The 18,362-nt window shown below is 37.9% G+C and overlaps 1 protein-coding gene across 5 annotated transcripts in view; it reads left to right on the forward strand.

The window, feature by feature from the left end:
* The window catches only part of GOLGA4 (golgin A4), a 121,515-nt gene that overhangs the window by 26,156 nt on the left and 76,997 nt on the right, over positions 1 to 18,362 (forward strand). For 3 of the 5 annotated variants that reach the window (XM_047770164.1, XM_047770165.1, XM_047770166.1), the window contains exons 3-5: positions 6,054 to 6,152; positions 11,415 to 11,480; positions 17,711 to 18,025. In XM_047770164.1, the coding sequence (XP_047626120.1) occupies positions 6,054 to 6,152; positions 11,415 to 11,480; positions 17,711 to 18,025 (480 nt within the window). The remainder of the gene's footprint in view (positions 1 to 6,053; positions 6,153 to 11,414; positions 11,481 to 17,710; positions 18,026 to 18,362) is intronic. The other 2 variants (XM_047770167.1, XM_047770168.1) reach the window with 1 other exon arrangement.

The following is an 18,362-nucleotide window of genomic DNA, read 5'->3' on the forward strand; positions in this document are numbered from 1 at the left end:
TCTTTTTTTTTTTTTTTTGTCTTTTTGCCATTTCTTGGGCCACTCCCTTGGCATATGGAGGTTCCCAGGCTAGGGGTCGAATCGGAGCTGTAGCCACTGGCCTACACCAGAGCCACAGTAATGCGGGATCCAAGCCGTGTCTGGGACTCACACCACAGCTCATGGCAACACCAGATCGTTAACCCACTGAGCAGGGGCAGGGATCGAACCTGCAACCTCGTTGTTCCCAGTCAGATTCGTTACCACTGCGCCACAATGGGAACTCCAGCTTTTGACAATTCTTAAACACTTTTTTGAAATTTATTCTTTATTTCAGGGCTCTAAAGTTGTTGTTCTTTAGGAATTACTAAGAAGTATCTTCAAAATAATGGGTGAGAAAGGTTTCTTCCTAAGTTTGGAATTAATCTTAGCCCTAAATGGATCGACTTTCAAAGCTGAATATGCTTTTACTTTGTTAGGCATTAGATTATAACCTACCTACCCTCTATGAGTTAATCAAAGTAAAAGGTACTGCTGTTAAATTGCTTTGGTATCTATTCAATTCTCAGATTTTTTTCTTTTGATCTAATGATAGGACATGAATTATGTTATTAGGTTTCCTGATGTTAAGTCAATCTTTCATTCCTTAAATCAGCTCTGCAATCAGAGTGCATTATTAATATCCTGTTGCATTCTGGTAGTTATCTGTATTTCTTCTGACTTTATTTATAAGGAGAGGGGTTTATACTTTTCTTTTTGTGCCATCTTTATCAGATTTGATTAATTGGGGAACTTTCTATCCTCCCCTCCTCCTGCTCCTCTTTCTTTTTCCCTCTTTCCTCCTTTTACTTAGGTCTTCTTTAGTTTCTTTCAACAAAATTTTATAGTTTTCAGAATTTAAGTTTTGTAGTGCTTTTACTAAACTTACTCCAAAATATTTTATTGTTTTTGATGCTACTGTAAATTGAATTGTTTTCTTAATTTCATTTTCAGGTTTCTCATTGTTACTCTATAGACGTAAAATTGGATTTTTGTAAATTGATCTTGTTATCCCTGTCACCTTGCTGAAGTCATTTATTAATTTTCATAGTGGATTACTCAGTATTTTCTTTATACAAGATCATGTCATCTGCAAAAGAGGTAGTTTTACATCTTCCTTTAATGCGGCTGCCTTTTATTACATTTTCTTAGCTAATTTCCCTGGCTAGAACCTCCAGTTGAACGGAAGTGGTGATAGCAGACTTGTCTCTCATTCCTAATCTTGGGAAGAAGGCATTCAGTCTTTTTGTCATTAAGAATGATGCTAACTGTGAGTGTTTAATAGATTCTCTTTATCATGTTGAGGAGTACCCTTCCTTTACTCATTTGTAGAATGTTCTTACCATGAAGCAAAATTGAATTTTGTCAGATGCTTTCTTTGCATTTTTAGATTGACATGTGACTTTGTCCTTAACTCTTTTGATGTGATGTATTAATTGGTTTTAGATGTTAAACCAACACTGTGTAGGATAAATTCCACTTGTTCATGATGTATAATTTTATATTGCTGAATTTGATTTGCTAGTTTTTGTTTTGAGGTTTTTTTTTTTGAGGTATGACTATATTCATAGGAGACGGTGGTCTGCAGTTTTTTGTGTTTGATGTCTGGTTTTGGTTTCTGGAAGATATTTGCCTCATAAAATTCACTGGGAAGTGTTCCCTCATATTGTTTTGGAAAACTTTGAAGATTAATATTAATTCTTTAAATGTTTGGTATAATTTATCAAGGAAACTGTTCAATCATAGGCTTTTGTGAGATTTTTGATTACTAATCTAATCACTTTTAATAGTTTCATTGATAGTTTGTTTCTTCCTGAATCAGTTTTGGTAATTTATATCTTTCTGGGAATTTGTGTGTGTTATTAAGGTTGTACAATTTGTCAGCATACAGCTGTTCAGAGTATTGCCTTATAATCCTTTTTATTTCTGTAAAGGCAGTAGTAATTTTCCCTCATTCCTGATGTTAGTAATATGAGTCTTTGCTGTTTTATTTTTCTCTGTTAAATGAAAGATTAACAAATTTTTGATTCCACTTTCTTGGTGAGTGTTGCTGAGCACTCTCAGAATTGGAGCAGCAAGCTCGTCTTGGATGACCTATTTTTCTCGAGTCTCAGATGCCTTGGGACCTAGCAGAAATTCCTTGATTCTGTGTTGCTGCTTTCATGTTATTCTGGCCTGATAAGCTTTTTTTTGTTTTTGTTTTTGTTTTTACCATCGTTATATACCCTTGGTCTTTTCAGTGGTAATTAGAGCTAGGAAAAGTTAGACACCTTGTCTTTTTTGCTGTCTCTTTTGGTTTGTTTAAAAACTTTGTATGTCTTATATTTTATATAAAGTAGAAATATCCATATAGACAAAAAAAAGGCCTTAATTTGTGACATTGGAGTTGATCAAAATGATTTAACCAGTCTGTACTGCATATTTCCTCACCTGCTGTTGGGTAGACAATTTTATTCTTATATGGTCTGCTGTGAGTGTATTATGCATTTCTTAAGGTATACTTACTTCAAATAAGAATGGAATGAAATAATTGACTCAAAAAAGTGAGTGTTGCTACTGACGGTTATATGTAACAGTGTTTGGGAAGATATTAACCGGACCTGTTCTCTTTAAGGCAGAAATATTAATAGATAGTAAACTTTTTAGAGTCCTTCTCCTGATAGGAGATACATTAATATATAGGACACATATTAATTATTACATACAGCAGATACTAGCTAGCAGATGCCTTACTGCTGTTGTTAGGACTTAATTTTTTTCTTTGAATTCTGTTTGAGGACTGGCAGGGTTCTGTGCTGCCAGAATTTGATTCAGTGCTACAAGTCGGGATAAAGTGGGGCTTCCGGCAGCAGTGAAAGAAGATTGTGAAAAGCTATTCCTAATTGCTGCCTAGAGCTCTCTGTGGCAACTTTCTGAGGAGCTGCTGTCTCCAGGGAAGCTTCATGACCAGGAACTGAACCATACCTCACACTGGCTTAGCGATGAGTCGATGATAACTCTTGTATTGTCATAGGGCAGGAATTCCAAACTGGGGCCCAGGGAGTCAGACTGACTTGATAAGGAGTGATGAACACAGACGGGAGGAAAAAGATAATGCCTTCCTCAAAATGAGCCTATAAATGAAAACGCTAAATTAAATGCTAAGAAGACAGCCAGTAAAAACAGAAATTGGCGTTTCAATTTAGTCTAGGTGAAATTAAAATGATTAAAAGGGCAGAATGGGCAGCAAGACTTTGAAAAAAAAATGAAGTAATGATTTTCTAAAAAGAACAGAAAATTTGGGAAAAACAGGCCAAAACAAAAATAGACTAGCTAGATATGAAAAATAACCAATTAAGCATCCTAGAAATGAAAAAAAAAAAAAGCTATGAAAAGGTAAATCAGAATAAAAGACTCAAACAGGTTACACTTTGAGGGAAAGTTAGAGAATTCTGAAAGACTGCTGAGTAATTCCACCAGAAACACAGAGAGATAGATAGATAATTATATATCTGAGTAAGAGACATGGAAGAAAGATTGAAAGCTTTCAACACATCTGATAATAGGAGTTTTAGGTAACGTTCACGAATGTTTAGCTAAATAAAACTTTAGTCAGTGTTCAGCTGATGGCGTCATTGAGGGACCACATAGAAGAGGTGCATTAAATTCTTAGTAGATTTGGATTACAATTTGAACAAAGTTTGAAAGATTTGAGACAGACTTACTGAGGATATTTGGAAACTGAATCTTGGGAGACTTTCACAGGCATAAGAAGCAAACGACAAGGTCCATAAGTTGGGGGACTGCTCCCCAGGGCTTTGAAATAGCTGTCAATGGAAACTTATTTTGTTATACTTTGCTTTTACTTGGACTAGAGGATGGAGTGTAAATGATTTGGTAGCAGTTGTTTTTTTGCTTGGTTAACATGATTTTCTATACTGCATAACAGCTTTTCTGTTTTTCTCTTAAAATTTCAAATCTCTTAACTATGATGTTTTAAATTATTTTCTTGTGTGCTATAACAGTGACCGCATTTCAGAAATTAACTTGGAAGCTTAAGAAGAGGAATTTATATGACATTTAACTAAAGATAGCATCCATCCCCTCAAAGGATGAGTTACTGGGAGAGTAAGATTTTCGACAAGAGTGGAAACTTGGATAGAATGACAGCCTAGAGCCAAATAGGCATCTATTGTATTTAAGTACACTACTGAAACTAAATTTTGGGGTTTAGTGTAAGGTCAGTTCTTGAATCCTTACCCAAAGAGTACCAGTTATTAACATAAAAAAGACTTAAAAATGTTTGTCCTATCTATAAGATAGCCTCTAATGGAAGACTGGATGAAGAGTTAGTGAAGGCTGTAGTCAGAATCCATAACTCTAGACTACTGAGATAAAAAGTATAAGTTCTTAAGCTTTTTTAGATGTTTATTTTCAGATATAGTTTTGCATTATATATTTGTAATGTATAATATCATACATGAACTGATAAGTTAATATTTCAAAACATTTGCTCTTACAAGTTTTTATTTTGAAATAATCAGATTCATGGGAGGTTACAAAATTTCTTCTTAGGGAAACTGTGTGTACCCTTTACTCAGTTTCTCCCAAAATTAACATCTTACATAGCTGTAGTTTTTTTTTTTTTTAATTTAAAAAAATTTTTTGTCTTTTGCCTTTTTTTTTTTAGGGCCACACCAGTGGCATATGGAGGTTCCCAGGCTAGGGGTCTAATTGGAGCTGTTGTTGCCAGCCTACACCAGAGCCACAGCAATGCCAGATGTGGGCTGCGTCTGCGACCTACACCACAGCTCACGGCAACACCAGATCCTTAACCCACTGATTGAGGCCAGGGATCAAACCCACCACCTCATGGTTCCTAGTCGGATTCGTTTCCCATGCACCATGACGGGAACTCCAACATAACTACAGTTTTGACATAAGTAAACTCTGTGACATCCTCAGGGCTTACCTGTTTTACATGCACATGTGTATGAGCTTGTGTATTTAGTTTTATGTAGTTTTATTACATGAGTATGTTGGTGTAACCTCCACCATCAGAAAGTTTATTTTAGGAGTTCATTTGTGGTACAGCAGGTTGAACATTTGGTGTTGTCACTTGGGTTGCTGCCGTGGCATGGGTTTGATCCCTGGCCCAGGAACTTCCACATGCTACTGGTGCAGCCAAAAAAAAAAAGTTCGCTTTAATTCATGATAGTATTTTGGTGTGTAGTGAACTGTTTGTGAAAGAAAATTGAAGTATAGAAGAGAATATATGTCAAAATAACTTAGAGACTATATAACAAAATAGAATTTATCGTTAAAATTCACAAGCAGTTCCTGCTGTGGTGCAGTGGGTTAAGAATCCAACTCCAGTGGCTTGGGTTGCTGTGGAGTGCAGGGTTAATCCCCAGCCTGCACAGTGGATTAAGGATCTAGCATTGCCTCAGCTGTGGTGTAGGTTGCAGCTATGGCTCAGATTCAGTTCCTGGCCCAGGAACTTCCATATGCTGCAACTGTGGCCATAAAATTAAATAACAGAAACAACTTATTATAAATTTCAGTTTCAAAAGTTTCTTCTATTCGTATTGTGTGTAAGTACAAATAAATGATTATTTGAAGTTTTAAATGGTTTATCCTCATAAAGTTCCATGCTGCTGTTTTGAATGTATGAAAATGAGCGGCTCAGTATTTATGTTATACTAAGGCTTTGTGTTCTTTACCATGTATTGTTCTTATTGGTATAGACTCTTAGACTGAATTGCCAGACATGCTGTGTGCTCTGGTGCCTGTTGCATATGTCATTTGTATTCCCCTAAGCAAGTTCTTTAAAGTTGAGCACTGAGGTCCAAAGCAGGTAATCACCCTTCCTAACTTTTCTCAGCAACTCACTATTTCTGTGGGTGGAGTGATGATGGTGGCCATGGTGATAGCTCAAGGCCATTATATTGTTGTGCGTGAGGTGTGGTAAGAACACTTTGCAGCATGCCCTTATGATTTGTTTTTCATCATTTGTTTTATTTTTATACCTCTTCTTATTACACTGAATGAGACAGCTACTAGCCGGGATGATAGCAGAGCCTGCTTTTCTCTCTGAGTATACTATATTTGCTTTGGATTCCTCCAAGCAGCCTAAAACACAGACTGACAGTGTGGTGAGTCCTTCCACCGCTTTCTGCATTCCCTTAGGGAAGCAAAGTAATTTGGTAATTCTAGAAGCAAATTTCACGTTGCTTGTCACTTACCATCTCTCAAAGCATCTTCAGTACCCTGTTGCTAACCTTGCTCTAAAAAAATCAGAGAGTAAATTGCTGAAATCTAATGGCTGGTGTGTTTTTTTGGTAGCTTTTTAACAGCAGCAAAATAACACTGTTTTCATTAATGTAGTGAAGAATACCTTCATTTGGTCTAAATTCTTTAAGTTTTCTCCCTAGGTAATTTTTGTTCATTAACTAAAAGAGGTATGCATTGCTAAGAATCTCTGTTCTACTGTTGGTACAAGGCCAAGACTATTTTGAGATGTGACACATATTTTTAGCAAAGAAAAATGCATTGTATGTAAATCCATAATTGAGCAACATTGAGTAGGTAGGTGGAGTCTCTTCTAACAAACAATTGCATCTTATTTTGGGAGAGTACCCTTTTTTTTCCATATTAAACATTTGAAAGAAAATAGTTCTTTATTTTTCAACTGACTGAATTCATACAGTTTTGAACCTTGTATATAATTTCAATTTGGCAAAATAGTCTTTTTCTCTAATTTAGCTGCACCTGCAGCATATAGAAGTTCCCAGGCTAGGGGTCGAATCAAAGCTGCAGCTACTGGCCACAGCCCCAGCAACGCCAGATCTGAGCTGCATCTACAACCTACACTGCAGCTTGTGGCAACGCAGGATCCTTAACCCACTGAGGAAGATCAGGGATTGAACCCACATACTCATGTATACTAGTTGGGTTCTTAAACCACTGAGCCACAAGTGGAACTCCAAAACTTCAAGTTGTTTGATTGCCCAATAAGGATAACTTCTGGTATTAGAATGAACACTGACTCCACTGGGATTGAGAGTTTTTTAAAACAGTAAGAATGAGTTTAATTTATTAAGCAGCTGATGATGAAATTAGAACATTTCTGTACTTATCCATGCAGCCAGTAAAGACTTGGCCGGTATAGGGCCAGGAGCAATCCTGTATTACATTGTAAACTTCGTTTTAGGAAAGAAAACAGCTCAGAGTTCTAATAATTCCCTAGCTTGGCTCCCAGGAATAGTGGTCTCTCCTTGGTTCTGGCTGCAAGTATAACTTCACTGTTTTCAAAACGGGTTTGAGAGATGGGAGTCCCAGTTAGGATAACTTACCCACTTACTTTAAAAACATAAAATGCTATTATATTTTGTGTAATAGTAAAATATAAAGACTTTAAAAAAAGAACATTCTGGGCTCATTTCCGTAAGTCCATAAAAATGCTTTGTATTAAGTACCTATCCTATTGGGAAAAATGCTAATAATTAAAACATGGAGGTTTTAAAACTATTTTTTTTTTGATTTTTTGCCTTTTCTAGGGCCGTTCCCTCGGCATATGGAGGTTCCCAGGCTAGGGGTCTAATTGGAGCTGTAACCGCTGGCCTACACCACAGCCACAGCAATGCTGGATCCGAGCCGCGTCTGCAGCCTACACCACAGCACACAGCAACGCCAGATCCTTAACCCACTGAGCAAGGCTATGGATCGAACCCGCAACCTCATGGTTCCTAGTTGGATTCGTTAACCACTGAGCCACGACGGTAACTCCAAAACTATATAAAATAACTCAAGTAGACTGAAAATCTACATTAGTCTTATTTAAATCTTACTTTGTTCGGATAAAAACTTATTTCCCCTCACATAAAGCCATAGGATAACCCATAGTAGAATGAAAATTTAGTGAAGGTCTTATTCATTACTTTATTTTACCAGCTACTGACTTTTCTTTAATTCAGTTTTCTCAAAAATGCATCTCTTGACCTCAAATTGTAAAAACAGCTGTATCCTTAGCCCTCAGCAGTCAAAAATAGTTACTGAAAAGTTGAACAAAACATAAAACACATCTAGCAGGAAAGCTGTGTGTGCTTTTAAATTAAAGGCACTGGGAGTTCCTGCCGTGGTGCAGTGGTTAACGAATCTGACTGGGAACCATGGGGTTGCGGGTTCGATCCCTGACCTTGCTCACTGGGTCAGGGATCTGGCATTGCCATGAGCTGTGGTGTAGGTCGTAGATGTGGCTCGGATCTGGCATTGCTGTGGCTGTGGTGTAGGCCGGCAATTACAGCTCCAATTGGACCCCTAGCCTGGGAACCTCCATATGCCGCGGGAGCAGCCTTAGAAAAGGTAAAAAGACAAATAAATAAATAAATAATAAATTAAAGGCACTTTCAGGAGTTTCCATTGTGGCTCAGCAGGTTAAGGACCTGACCTTGTCTCTGTGAAGATGTGGGTTCAGTCTCTGGCCTGGCTTAGTGAGTTAAGGATCTGGTGTTTCTGTAAGCTGTGGCATAGGTCGCAGATGTGGCTCAGACCTGGTGTTGCCGTGGCTGTGGTGTAGGCTTGCAGCCTCACCTCCAATTGGACCCCTAACCTGGGAACTTCCATATGCCCTAGTTGTGGCCCTAAAAAGAAAAAAAGAAAAAAGAAAATAAGTTAAAGGCAAAAATAAGTTAAAGTTAAAGTTAGAAGCCTTTTCCTGTTATCTAAGAATTGCCTCCAGGAGAAAGTACAAGTCACTGTTGAGTATTGACGTGTGTTGAACTGTCTTGAGGCTTCTCTCTAGGGGAAGGCCTTTATAAGTCTTCTTACATGGAAGGAAGTAATTGTTAAGGATTTAACAAGCAATTATTGAGCCTCTTCTAGCAGTCACGCAGAGCATAGTGTTCCTGCCCTCTGAGCGTTTATGGTTTAGTATGGAGACAAAGATGTGAACATACACTTAACAATACAAAGGAGTTAAGGCTTCATAGAATAAAATACAAGCATAAGAAATGTGTTAGACCTTCAGGCCAGCCATATGAAGCTTCACAAAATTAGGGGTATTTGAACATTGAAAGATGAGTAAGAATTTGCTGGGCAGAAATGGAGAAGGTGTTATAGGTATTTGACAAAATCTCTAATTTTGTTTCTAGAGATACTTAAATTTACATGGTAACATAGGCTAATACTTTCCTTAGCTGTCATGCATTTATTTAGATATATAGTAAAACAAATAAATTGAAACGTAAATGCAGGGAGGAAAGTTTTTAAATGTTATGCATTTGTTTGGTAGGGTGATATTTCAAACGATTGTAGAATAGTTTTTTTGGTATGGACCACAGTTATGTGCCAAGTTAGACTACTTAAAATAGAATGTGCAAACAAAACAGAACAAAAAAACCAAGGAGTTCCATGGTGGCTCAGCAGGTTAAGGATCTAGCATTGTCACTGCTCTGGTTGCTGTGGTGTTGTTCCTGGCCCAGGAACTTCCGAATGCTGTGGGTGTGGCCAAAAAATTAAAAAAAGAACATGGACTCTTACTCTCTTGCCACTGTTCTTCCTAACTTCAATATTTCTTGAAGCCCCTTTGTTTCCTTCCTCCATAATTTAACTGTCATTACCTTACAGTACATTGCCTGGCAGAGAGACTTGCTGATCTCTTTAAAGTGTGTTATTTTACAGTATGTTATTCTACAGTATGTAGGATATTTTTAGGTCTGGAAAGCATTAATTATGATGCTACACAAATATATGCCATATACACAACTTCCAATTCTTTGAAATGGAAGAGAACAGGAAAATAAAAGTTAATTCCTATGTTCCCCCAACTTTTCTCCCACTATGAACTTTAAAGATTTGTCTTGGACTAATAACATTTGATAACTCTTTTTATATCAGAGGGAGAAGGTATTTAAACTTCTATGAGCAAAAAATTCAAATGTACTACAAGAGTTAAAATAGTAGTGAGTGACGTAAGATTTCTTCTCCCCCGTATCCATTGTCCAGTGTCAACAATTAATAACTCATGGCCATCTTATTACCATCTCTCTGAACTTCCCTAACCATACCATTCCCACCCTCCCTACATAGGCAGATTCCTTTTCCCTGCCCCCATGGGATTATTTGAAGCAAATTTCGTAAATCTTATCTAAATATTTTGGTATACATTTCTGAAAGATGAAGACTAAAAATATATAACCATAGTACATTTATCACACCTAAAATTAATTACTTCTTAGTATCAAATACCTAATGAGAGTTCAAAAATTTGAGAACACTTTTTGGAAAACTGAGTGCCTTCTTTACTGGTATTTAAGAGTAAGAAAAGTCATATATTTGACCTCTTCTTGGTTAGCCATAGAGTGGTAGGGGAAGTGTACTTTTTAACTAAGTTAGTGAAACACAGCGGCTAGTATTTGGTTGAATGCTTTTTTTAAAAACATGGAAGTTATTTTACCATGAGCTTCTATAGCTTTTTTTTCCTTCTTTTCCTGGCTTCACCCATGACATAGGAAAGTTCCTCTGCCAGGGATCAAATCCAAGCTGCAGCTGCAGCAGCAGCCTATGCCACAGCTTCAATTTACGCACAACTGTGGCAACGATGGGTCTTTAACTCACTATTTCGGGCTGGGGATTGAACCCAAGGTACCACAGAGACAATGCCAGATCCTTAGCCTGCTGTACCTCAGTGGGAACTCTGCTAGTTTTCTAAATTTAGTTAGACGCTTAGTGTATTATGAATGCAGTGTAGAATTTTGAATCTTAAAGAATATCATCCATTATGGAACTCATACCAGTATGATATAATCAGCAGAATGTTGTTTAAGTTGGAGCATTTGTCATGCCAACAGAACAAAACAAAAAGCTTTCACATGTGGTAGAAATTATTTTTAATTATAAGTTTTTCTGAAAATTAGCATAACAATTTCATATAGACTGCTGGCTTCAAATGAATGAAGCATTTCCATTTCTTGTTACCAAGATATTTTTCAGAGCTTAGCCCAAATAACTTTAATTTGAATATTATTTTATTGTATGGAACAATTGGCATTACTTTTCTAGATAATTTTCTATTTGAATGAGTTTTGCTAATTGAATCCCTGATATTAATTTTGTCATGAGGGAAAAAACTGGGGACATTATAATGGGGAGAGGTATGTGATTAGCTTGAAATAAATTTTGCTACAAACTAATCTTTGCTGTTTAGTTACATATATTATAGCAAAATGAATTTTCTAAAATACTTAACCATAAGAGTTTTGCCTTGCATGAAAACATTCTAATAAGTAAACAATTACTAACTTTGTTTTGTAGATGACTGTATCTAATAGGTTTTGGTATTTGGCCTTTGCTCGTAACAGTTTTAAAACCTTAGTTTTCTCTTCCTTTTCTTTACAATGTTTCTTTCTTTTTCTTAGAATGCATCTATCCAAGCCACGAAATCTCCCGACAGTGTTAATGGAAGTGAACCCACAACTCCTCAGGTCTGTTGTTAACGTTATTTTTAAAAAACAGGAAGTCATTTCAGAGTGTCAGTCAATCTATATTATCAGCATGTAACTTTACACTGAAATAGTACTATCCAGGAGTTCCCGTTGTGGCACAGCAGTTAATGAATCTGACTAGGAACCATGAGGTTGCGGGTTCAGTCCCTGGCCTTGCTCAGTGGGTTAAGGAACCGGCGTTGCTGTAAGCTGTGGTGTAGGTCGCAGATGCAGCTTGGATCCTGAGCTGCTGAGGCTCTGGCGTAGGCTGGCAGCTACAGCTCCCATTAGACCCCTAGCCTGGGAACCTCCATGTGCCACGAGTGTGGCCCTAGAAAAGGCAAAAAGACAAAAAAAAAAAAGAAAAGAAAGAAAAAGAAATAGTACTGTCCAAACATTTGATTCAATATGTATGGAAAATCCAGGTTTGTTAATGGTTTCTTGGAAGAAGTTTAAATGAAAGTGATACCTATATATATACCGTTATTATTCATTTAAAAAATTAATGTCACAGTTCCCATTTTGGCTCAGAGGGTTAAGAACCTGACTAGTATCCATGGTGATGTGGATTGGATCCCTGGCCTTTTTCAGTGGGTTAAGGATTTGGTGTTGCTGAGAGCTGCGGCATAGATTGCAGATGTGGCTCAGATCTGGTGTAGCTGTGCCTCTGGTGTAGGCCAGCAGCTGCAGCTCCGATTCCACCCCTAGCTGGAGAACTTCTATATGGTGCAGGTACAGCCATAAAAAGAAAAAAAGAAAAACAAAATTAATGTCACTGAAGTGAAAACTTTTGGGAAAAAAAAAAGACGCTGACTTTATAATGATAAAATATCATGGAGGAAGTCATACTGAAAGATGTTGTTATGTACTCCTAAAGGGGGATATGAAGAAAATAGGATTTTTTTTTTTAAGGTTTGCTCCATGCAGAATATTTTACTACTGGAGAATTTAGTTTATCTTTGATTTTAAAAAGTTATTTGGAGAGTGGGACTCATGTAATATTCTTTTCACTCCTTCCAAAAAAGAAAGAAAAAGATTCATTTAAAAAAAAGCTTAATGATAGCAGGGCCTGAGAGATGAATGTTTATTTTCTCTGGCTTTAGTGATGAGTATTATCATTAACGTGACTGTTCTCAGCAGTCTCTAGTGCAGGGCAGTAACATTTCTGATTGTGTGAACCTGGAGCATGAATGTAGACAGTTTATGAATACCCTGCTTTATGAACTAAATCATGTAGACTAAACATTCTAAAGTATTGTCTAACTTCCTAAACTCCATGACCAGGTTACCTATGAGTTGAGAGCCTTTTTCCTTTCAGGAAGGCTGGTTAGCTTCTGGGCATAGTCCAAGCTGCTAGGCCTTAAACAGCATCCCCAATTAATCTTAAGTGCTCTACAAATCCATCATTTTCTGTAAGTGTCTTGAGGTAGTGGTAAAGTATTGGGAGACACCAGTCTAAATGGTACTGGACAGATCCAGTGGTCTTTAAGGATTATTATTAAAGAATATTATTATTATTATTATTATTGTCTTTTTAGGGCCACATCCACATCCATTATTATTATTACTATTATTGTCTTTTTAGGGCGACATTAAAGAATATTATTATTATTGTCTTTTTAGGGCCATATGGAGGTTTCCAGGCTAGGATTCCAATCAGAGCTGTAGCTGCTGGCCTACGCCACAGCCACAGCAACGCCAGATCTGAGCCACATCTGTAACCTACACCACAGCTCACGGCAATGCCGGATCTTTAACCCACTGAGCGAGGCCAGGGATCAAACCTGCAACCTCGTGGTTCCTAGTTGGATTCATTTCTGCTGCGTCATTACGGGAACTCCAAGAATATTGTTTAATATCTGGAACTAATACCACTTTGTAAGTCAGCTATACTCCAGTAAAGTTTATTAAAAATAAATAGAGTTCCCATTGTGGTTCAGTGGTTAATAAATCCGACTGGGAACCATGAGGTTGCGGGTTCAATCCCTGGCCTTGCTCAGTGGATTAAGGATCCAGTGTTGTAGTGAGCTGTGGTGTAGGTTGCAGACATGGCTCAGATCCCGTGTTGCTGTGGCTCTTGTGTAGACTGGCAGCTACAGCTCCAATTAGACCCCTAGCCTGGGACCCTCCATATGCCGAGGGTGTGGCCCTAGAAAAGACAAAAAGACAAATCAATCAATCAACAATGCCACCTGTTGGATAGAAAAAAAGAATATTATTTAGAAAGTTTATTTTCTTTTATTATAGAATAGTCCAAAAAGACTAAATATGGTTATGAATGCAAAAACTAAGAGTAAATGATAACCAGCTTTATAATCAAGTTCAGGAGATATTTAAGTTTTAATTAAGATGGAGAATGAGGAGTCCCGTCGTGGCTCAGCAGTTAATGAACCTGACTAGCATCCATGAGGATGTGGGTTCGATCCCTGGCCTCGCTCAGTGAGTTAGGGATCTGGTGTTGCCGTGAGCTGTTGCCTGAGTTGCTGTGGCTCTGGCATAGGCTGGTGGTTACATCTCTGATTGGACCCCTAGCCTGGGAACCTCTGTATGCCGCAGGTGCGGCCCTTAAAAAAAAAAAAAAAAAAAAAAAGGGAAAAAAAAGATGGAGAATGAACATGGATAATCTTCATGAAGTCACTAAAACTTTGAACTTTCTTTAACAAAATAAAAAATAACAAAATTGTGTTTATTGAGTTTACTTTTTGTCAGGAATTGTTAAACATTTATGCTTATGATCTTATTTAATTCTAATGGCAAGGAGACACCTTCACTCAGAGTCTGTTTACTTTTAAACACATTTATGACAGGTTGGTTGTTGTTGGCAAATTAAGAACAGTATGTATCCCTGAAAGGGGTAGAATGCTTACTGTGGCTGGGTATCATGAAAGCAGCAGAACATCAGAGCTGATACCAAGATAGAAGAGATGGAGAGAAGCAAGCCCAAGAATTTATGGAGCGTAGTATTCCGTGACCCCTTTATTACTGAATAGTATATCCTCTGTAAATCAATAGTTTTTCACACACAATGTAATGATTGTGGCGGGGATGTCATTAAAAAGTATTACTCATTGTCCTTATTTAGGAAAGCAGAAAAGTGTAGTATATCTATTTCAGGAAAATTTTCTGTTAATTGTTAACTTTTAAATTGCTTAGTGCACCACAAAAAATTCAGCTAATCATTCATTCTCCAGAGGAATGTAGGTAGCTGACATTTTACCTTAAGCAGATTTCTAAAACTCAGATATTTGAAAATAATTAGTATATGCCACCATGTAATAGAGAATAGTGGGTATATTTGAATATTCATCTTTATCTGAGAAGCTATGAAATAGTTTTATTGGATCATAGTTTTAGTGTTTTAGCAGTGTAGAATGATTCTAGAATCTAGTATTACGCTCTTCTTTGTATGGATGAAAGAGCAGGCATGAAACCTTAAATTATTTGCTCCAGGACCAGTGGCTAGTTATTAAGAGTCCTGTGAGATTATTATAGATACAAAACATTGGTCTCTCCAGCTAATTTTCTGTCATATATTGCTTCATTTAAGTTTATATGCTGTTAAAACAGTATGAGATACAGAGAACAACTAGTGGTTGCCAGAGGTGAGGGAGGTGTGTTTACAGCCCGGGGAATATAGTCAATAATATTTTATTTTATTTTATTATTATTTTTTAATGATTTTTATTTTTTTCCATTATAGCTGGTTCACAGTGTTCCATCAGTTTTCTACTATACAGAAAGGTGACTCAGTCACATGTACATATATACATTCTTAGCTTCTTTCACTCAGCATAATGATTTTATCCATGTTGTGGTTATCAGTGGTTTGTTCCTTTCTGTTGGTGAGTAGCAGTCCTCTGAATGAATATTCACCTATTCATGGATACCTTGGCTTTTTCCAGTTTTTCGCTATTAAGAATAAAACTACCACAAACATTATTGTAGAAATCTTCTTGTGATGGTATGTTTTCATTTCTTTCTTTTTCTTCTTGAATGTTATTGATTATGTATTGATGTTTTTTGATGATTCTAGAATATATTATATATGTAAAATGATACATATATTCATAAGCATTGGGTATTTGAAGAGCTTCTCCCATTAGATTATCATTATCGTATTGCCAGGTTAAGATTAACTTGAACAAATGTGTACTAAGTACATGCTTTGTGGAAAGCACTGTGGCAGGACTACAGAGATAGAGAATGTGAATCCTGTTCTAAAGGAACATGAAGTCTAGGGTGAGGGTGTCCCTGCTGCAGATATTATGATAGTTTTTAGTGCTACCTACATATGAGATGCTGTTTAAATGTTTTTACTCATTAAGTCCTCATAACACTGCTACTGAGTAGTGTTGTTATTTCTCTTTTACTCAGGAGGAAATTGAAACAAAGAGCTCTTAAAGCTAGTAGGTAAAACCTGGGATTGAAATCAGGGAGTTTTGGTTCAGGGTCTATGTTCTTAACCACTGTGCTGTATGGTGTCTGTAGTTATTCTAGGGCATAAACAGTTAAGTTAGTTGTTATATTGGCAAATACGTAACTAATGGTCAGAATGTAGTAAGTGCTCTAGCACTGGTAGTGCTTAGGATTTTAAGAAAGCTTATTTCTGAAGGGTGAAATCTGAGGTTTCCTGGAAGAGCTGAAATTTGAGCTCAGTTTTGAAGGATGTCTGTTTCCACATGCAGGGAAAGTTTGGGCAGCAGTACCGAGCCACACAAAGATGCATTTGTTCCGGAAACGGGAAGTCACCTGTTAGAACTTAAGTTTTTGTTACATGGAGGGATGCTTTTTTACAGAGAAATGGGTCTTGGGAAGTTAGAACCTTGAATATAAGCTAAGGATTTTGAACTTTATATTAAGTAGGAGTGAAACGATCTGAATTATGTTTTAGGAAGATAATCCTGGTGACTGAGTGACAGGGGCAGATTGGTAGGTAAGAGATTGGAGGCAAGAGAACAGAAGGCTGCTGCGGAGACCCAGCTGACAGAGGATAAAGGTCTCAACAACAACACTGTTAGGGAAATAAAAAGGAGGAATTGAAAACAAGGTAAAGTGGGGGGCAGAAAGGAGTGAAAAGTAACTGTCTGGTCATTTATTTTTACTTACACATTTTTTCTCCTTCTCATTTCTCTTTCCCATCAGCTTTTTAAAAAATGAGTTATGGGAAGTTCCCATTGTGGCTCAGCAGAAACAAATCTGACTAGTATCCATGAGGAAGCAGGTTCGATCCCTGGCCTTACTCAGGAGGTCAAGGATCTGGGGTTGTCAAGAGCTGTGGTGGAGGTTGCAGATGTGGCTCAGATCTGGCCTTGCTGTGGCTGTGGCTACAGCTCTGATTGGACCCCTAGCCTGGGAACCTCCATATGCTGCAGATGTGGCCCTAAAGAGACTAAGTAAATAAAGAATGCATCATCATTCTACATAATTAAGAGAATAGCTCTTGCTTATCACTGTTTCTAGCATCAGGCTCACTGATCTGTGTAGAGGGACTTTAGCTCAGACTTTGTAACTGTCCTCCATGATTTTTTTTTTGCCTTTTTTAGGGCTGCACCCTTGGCATATGGAGGTTTCCAGGCTAGGGGTCTAATCAGAGCTGTAGCCGCCAGCCTACACCAGAGCCACAGCAATGCGGGATCTGAGCCAAGTCTTTTATTCTGGGTAGATAGAATGGCAAGTAGAGCAGAGTTGGATATGACTTTGCCTGGCATTCTGTTATTGAACAGAATGGGTTCACTGCATATTATCCTCTGCCTGAGAAGGGTGATCAGGAATCAGCACCTCCATGAAGACTCCACATTCAGCCCCACACGTCACACTTCTCAGTATATAAGCACAGTTTAGGCACTGGGTATATACTGGTGGCAACAGCTTCCAGGGATCTTAGCAATTTAGTGGACAATTCTCCGAGCACACTTGTGGGGTCAGCCAGGAAAGTATGGCTTCCTTCTTTTTACAGATGTGAAGACTGAAGGGAGTTGACTTAGTGAAGGTCATTTCCAGTGCTTGGTGACAGACTTGGGACCTGTACTCCAGTCCTCTGACCCCAGATCCAGCACCTTTTCAGAAATAACCAGTTGTCCCTTGTTTTTCACAAAAGAGTATATTACATAAAATGTCAGGAATCTAAATTAAATGTGTTAAGCTTTTAATAGATCATTGCTGGTGATAGGGGATAATATAATTCTGAATATGTATTTTAACCCATGTGTTCTGTTATGTTTTGGTTGCAGTCAGGTGACACACAGTCCTTTGCACAGAAGCTCCAACTCCGGGTACCTTCCGTGGAGTCTTTGTTTCGGAGCCCAATAAAGGAATCTTTGTTCCGATCTTCTTCTAAGGAGTCTTTGGTACGAACGTCTTCTAGAGAGTCCCTGAATCGACTTGACCTGGACTCTTCTGCTGCCACCTTTGATCCACCCTCTGATATGGAAAGTGAGACTGAGGACTCTCTAGGGAATTTAGACAGCCTCAGCAAAGAACAGTTGATACAGTGGTTGCGAAGAATGGAACGAAGATTGAATGGCTACAAAGGAAAATGTTCTGAGGTAGGAACATGACTTTTGTGCCTGTATGACAATTTCCTTCCCCATTCTCTCATTCATAGTACTGTATGGCTTATATGTGTGGAGTTGGCTGCACTGTCCATTTCCCTAGTTAGGTTGGATGCTAATGGTGAGAGGCCTGGGACAGAATCTAGTTAGAGACTTTCAGTGGCACAAAGGCCCTTTGGCAAGACTCTTGTTGCATTGTTGGAGGAGGTTGTTGTCTGTCGCCTTCTGGTTCCCACATTCCATTCCCCTCTCCTTTCTCATCTCCTCTGTCCAAGGTTGGCTGGACGCCCAGTGCAGAGTTCCTCGTCTTTCCTCCTCACGTCCCTTCCCT

The sequence above is a fragment of the Phacochoerus africanus genome, chromosome 1, assembly GCF_016906955.1.
Source record: "Phacochoerus africanus isolate WHEZ1 chromosome 1, ROS_Pafr_v1, whole genome shotgun sequence".
Classification (NCBI taxonomy): Eukaryota; Metazoa; Chordata; class Mammalia; order Artiodactyla; family Suidae; genus Phacochoerus; species Phacochoerus africanus.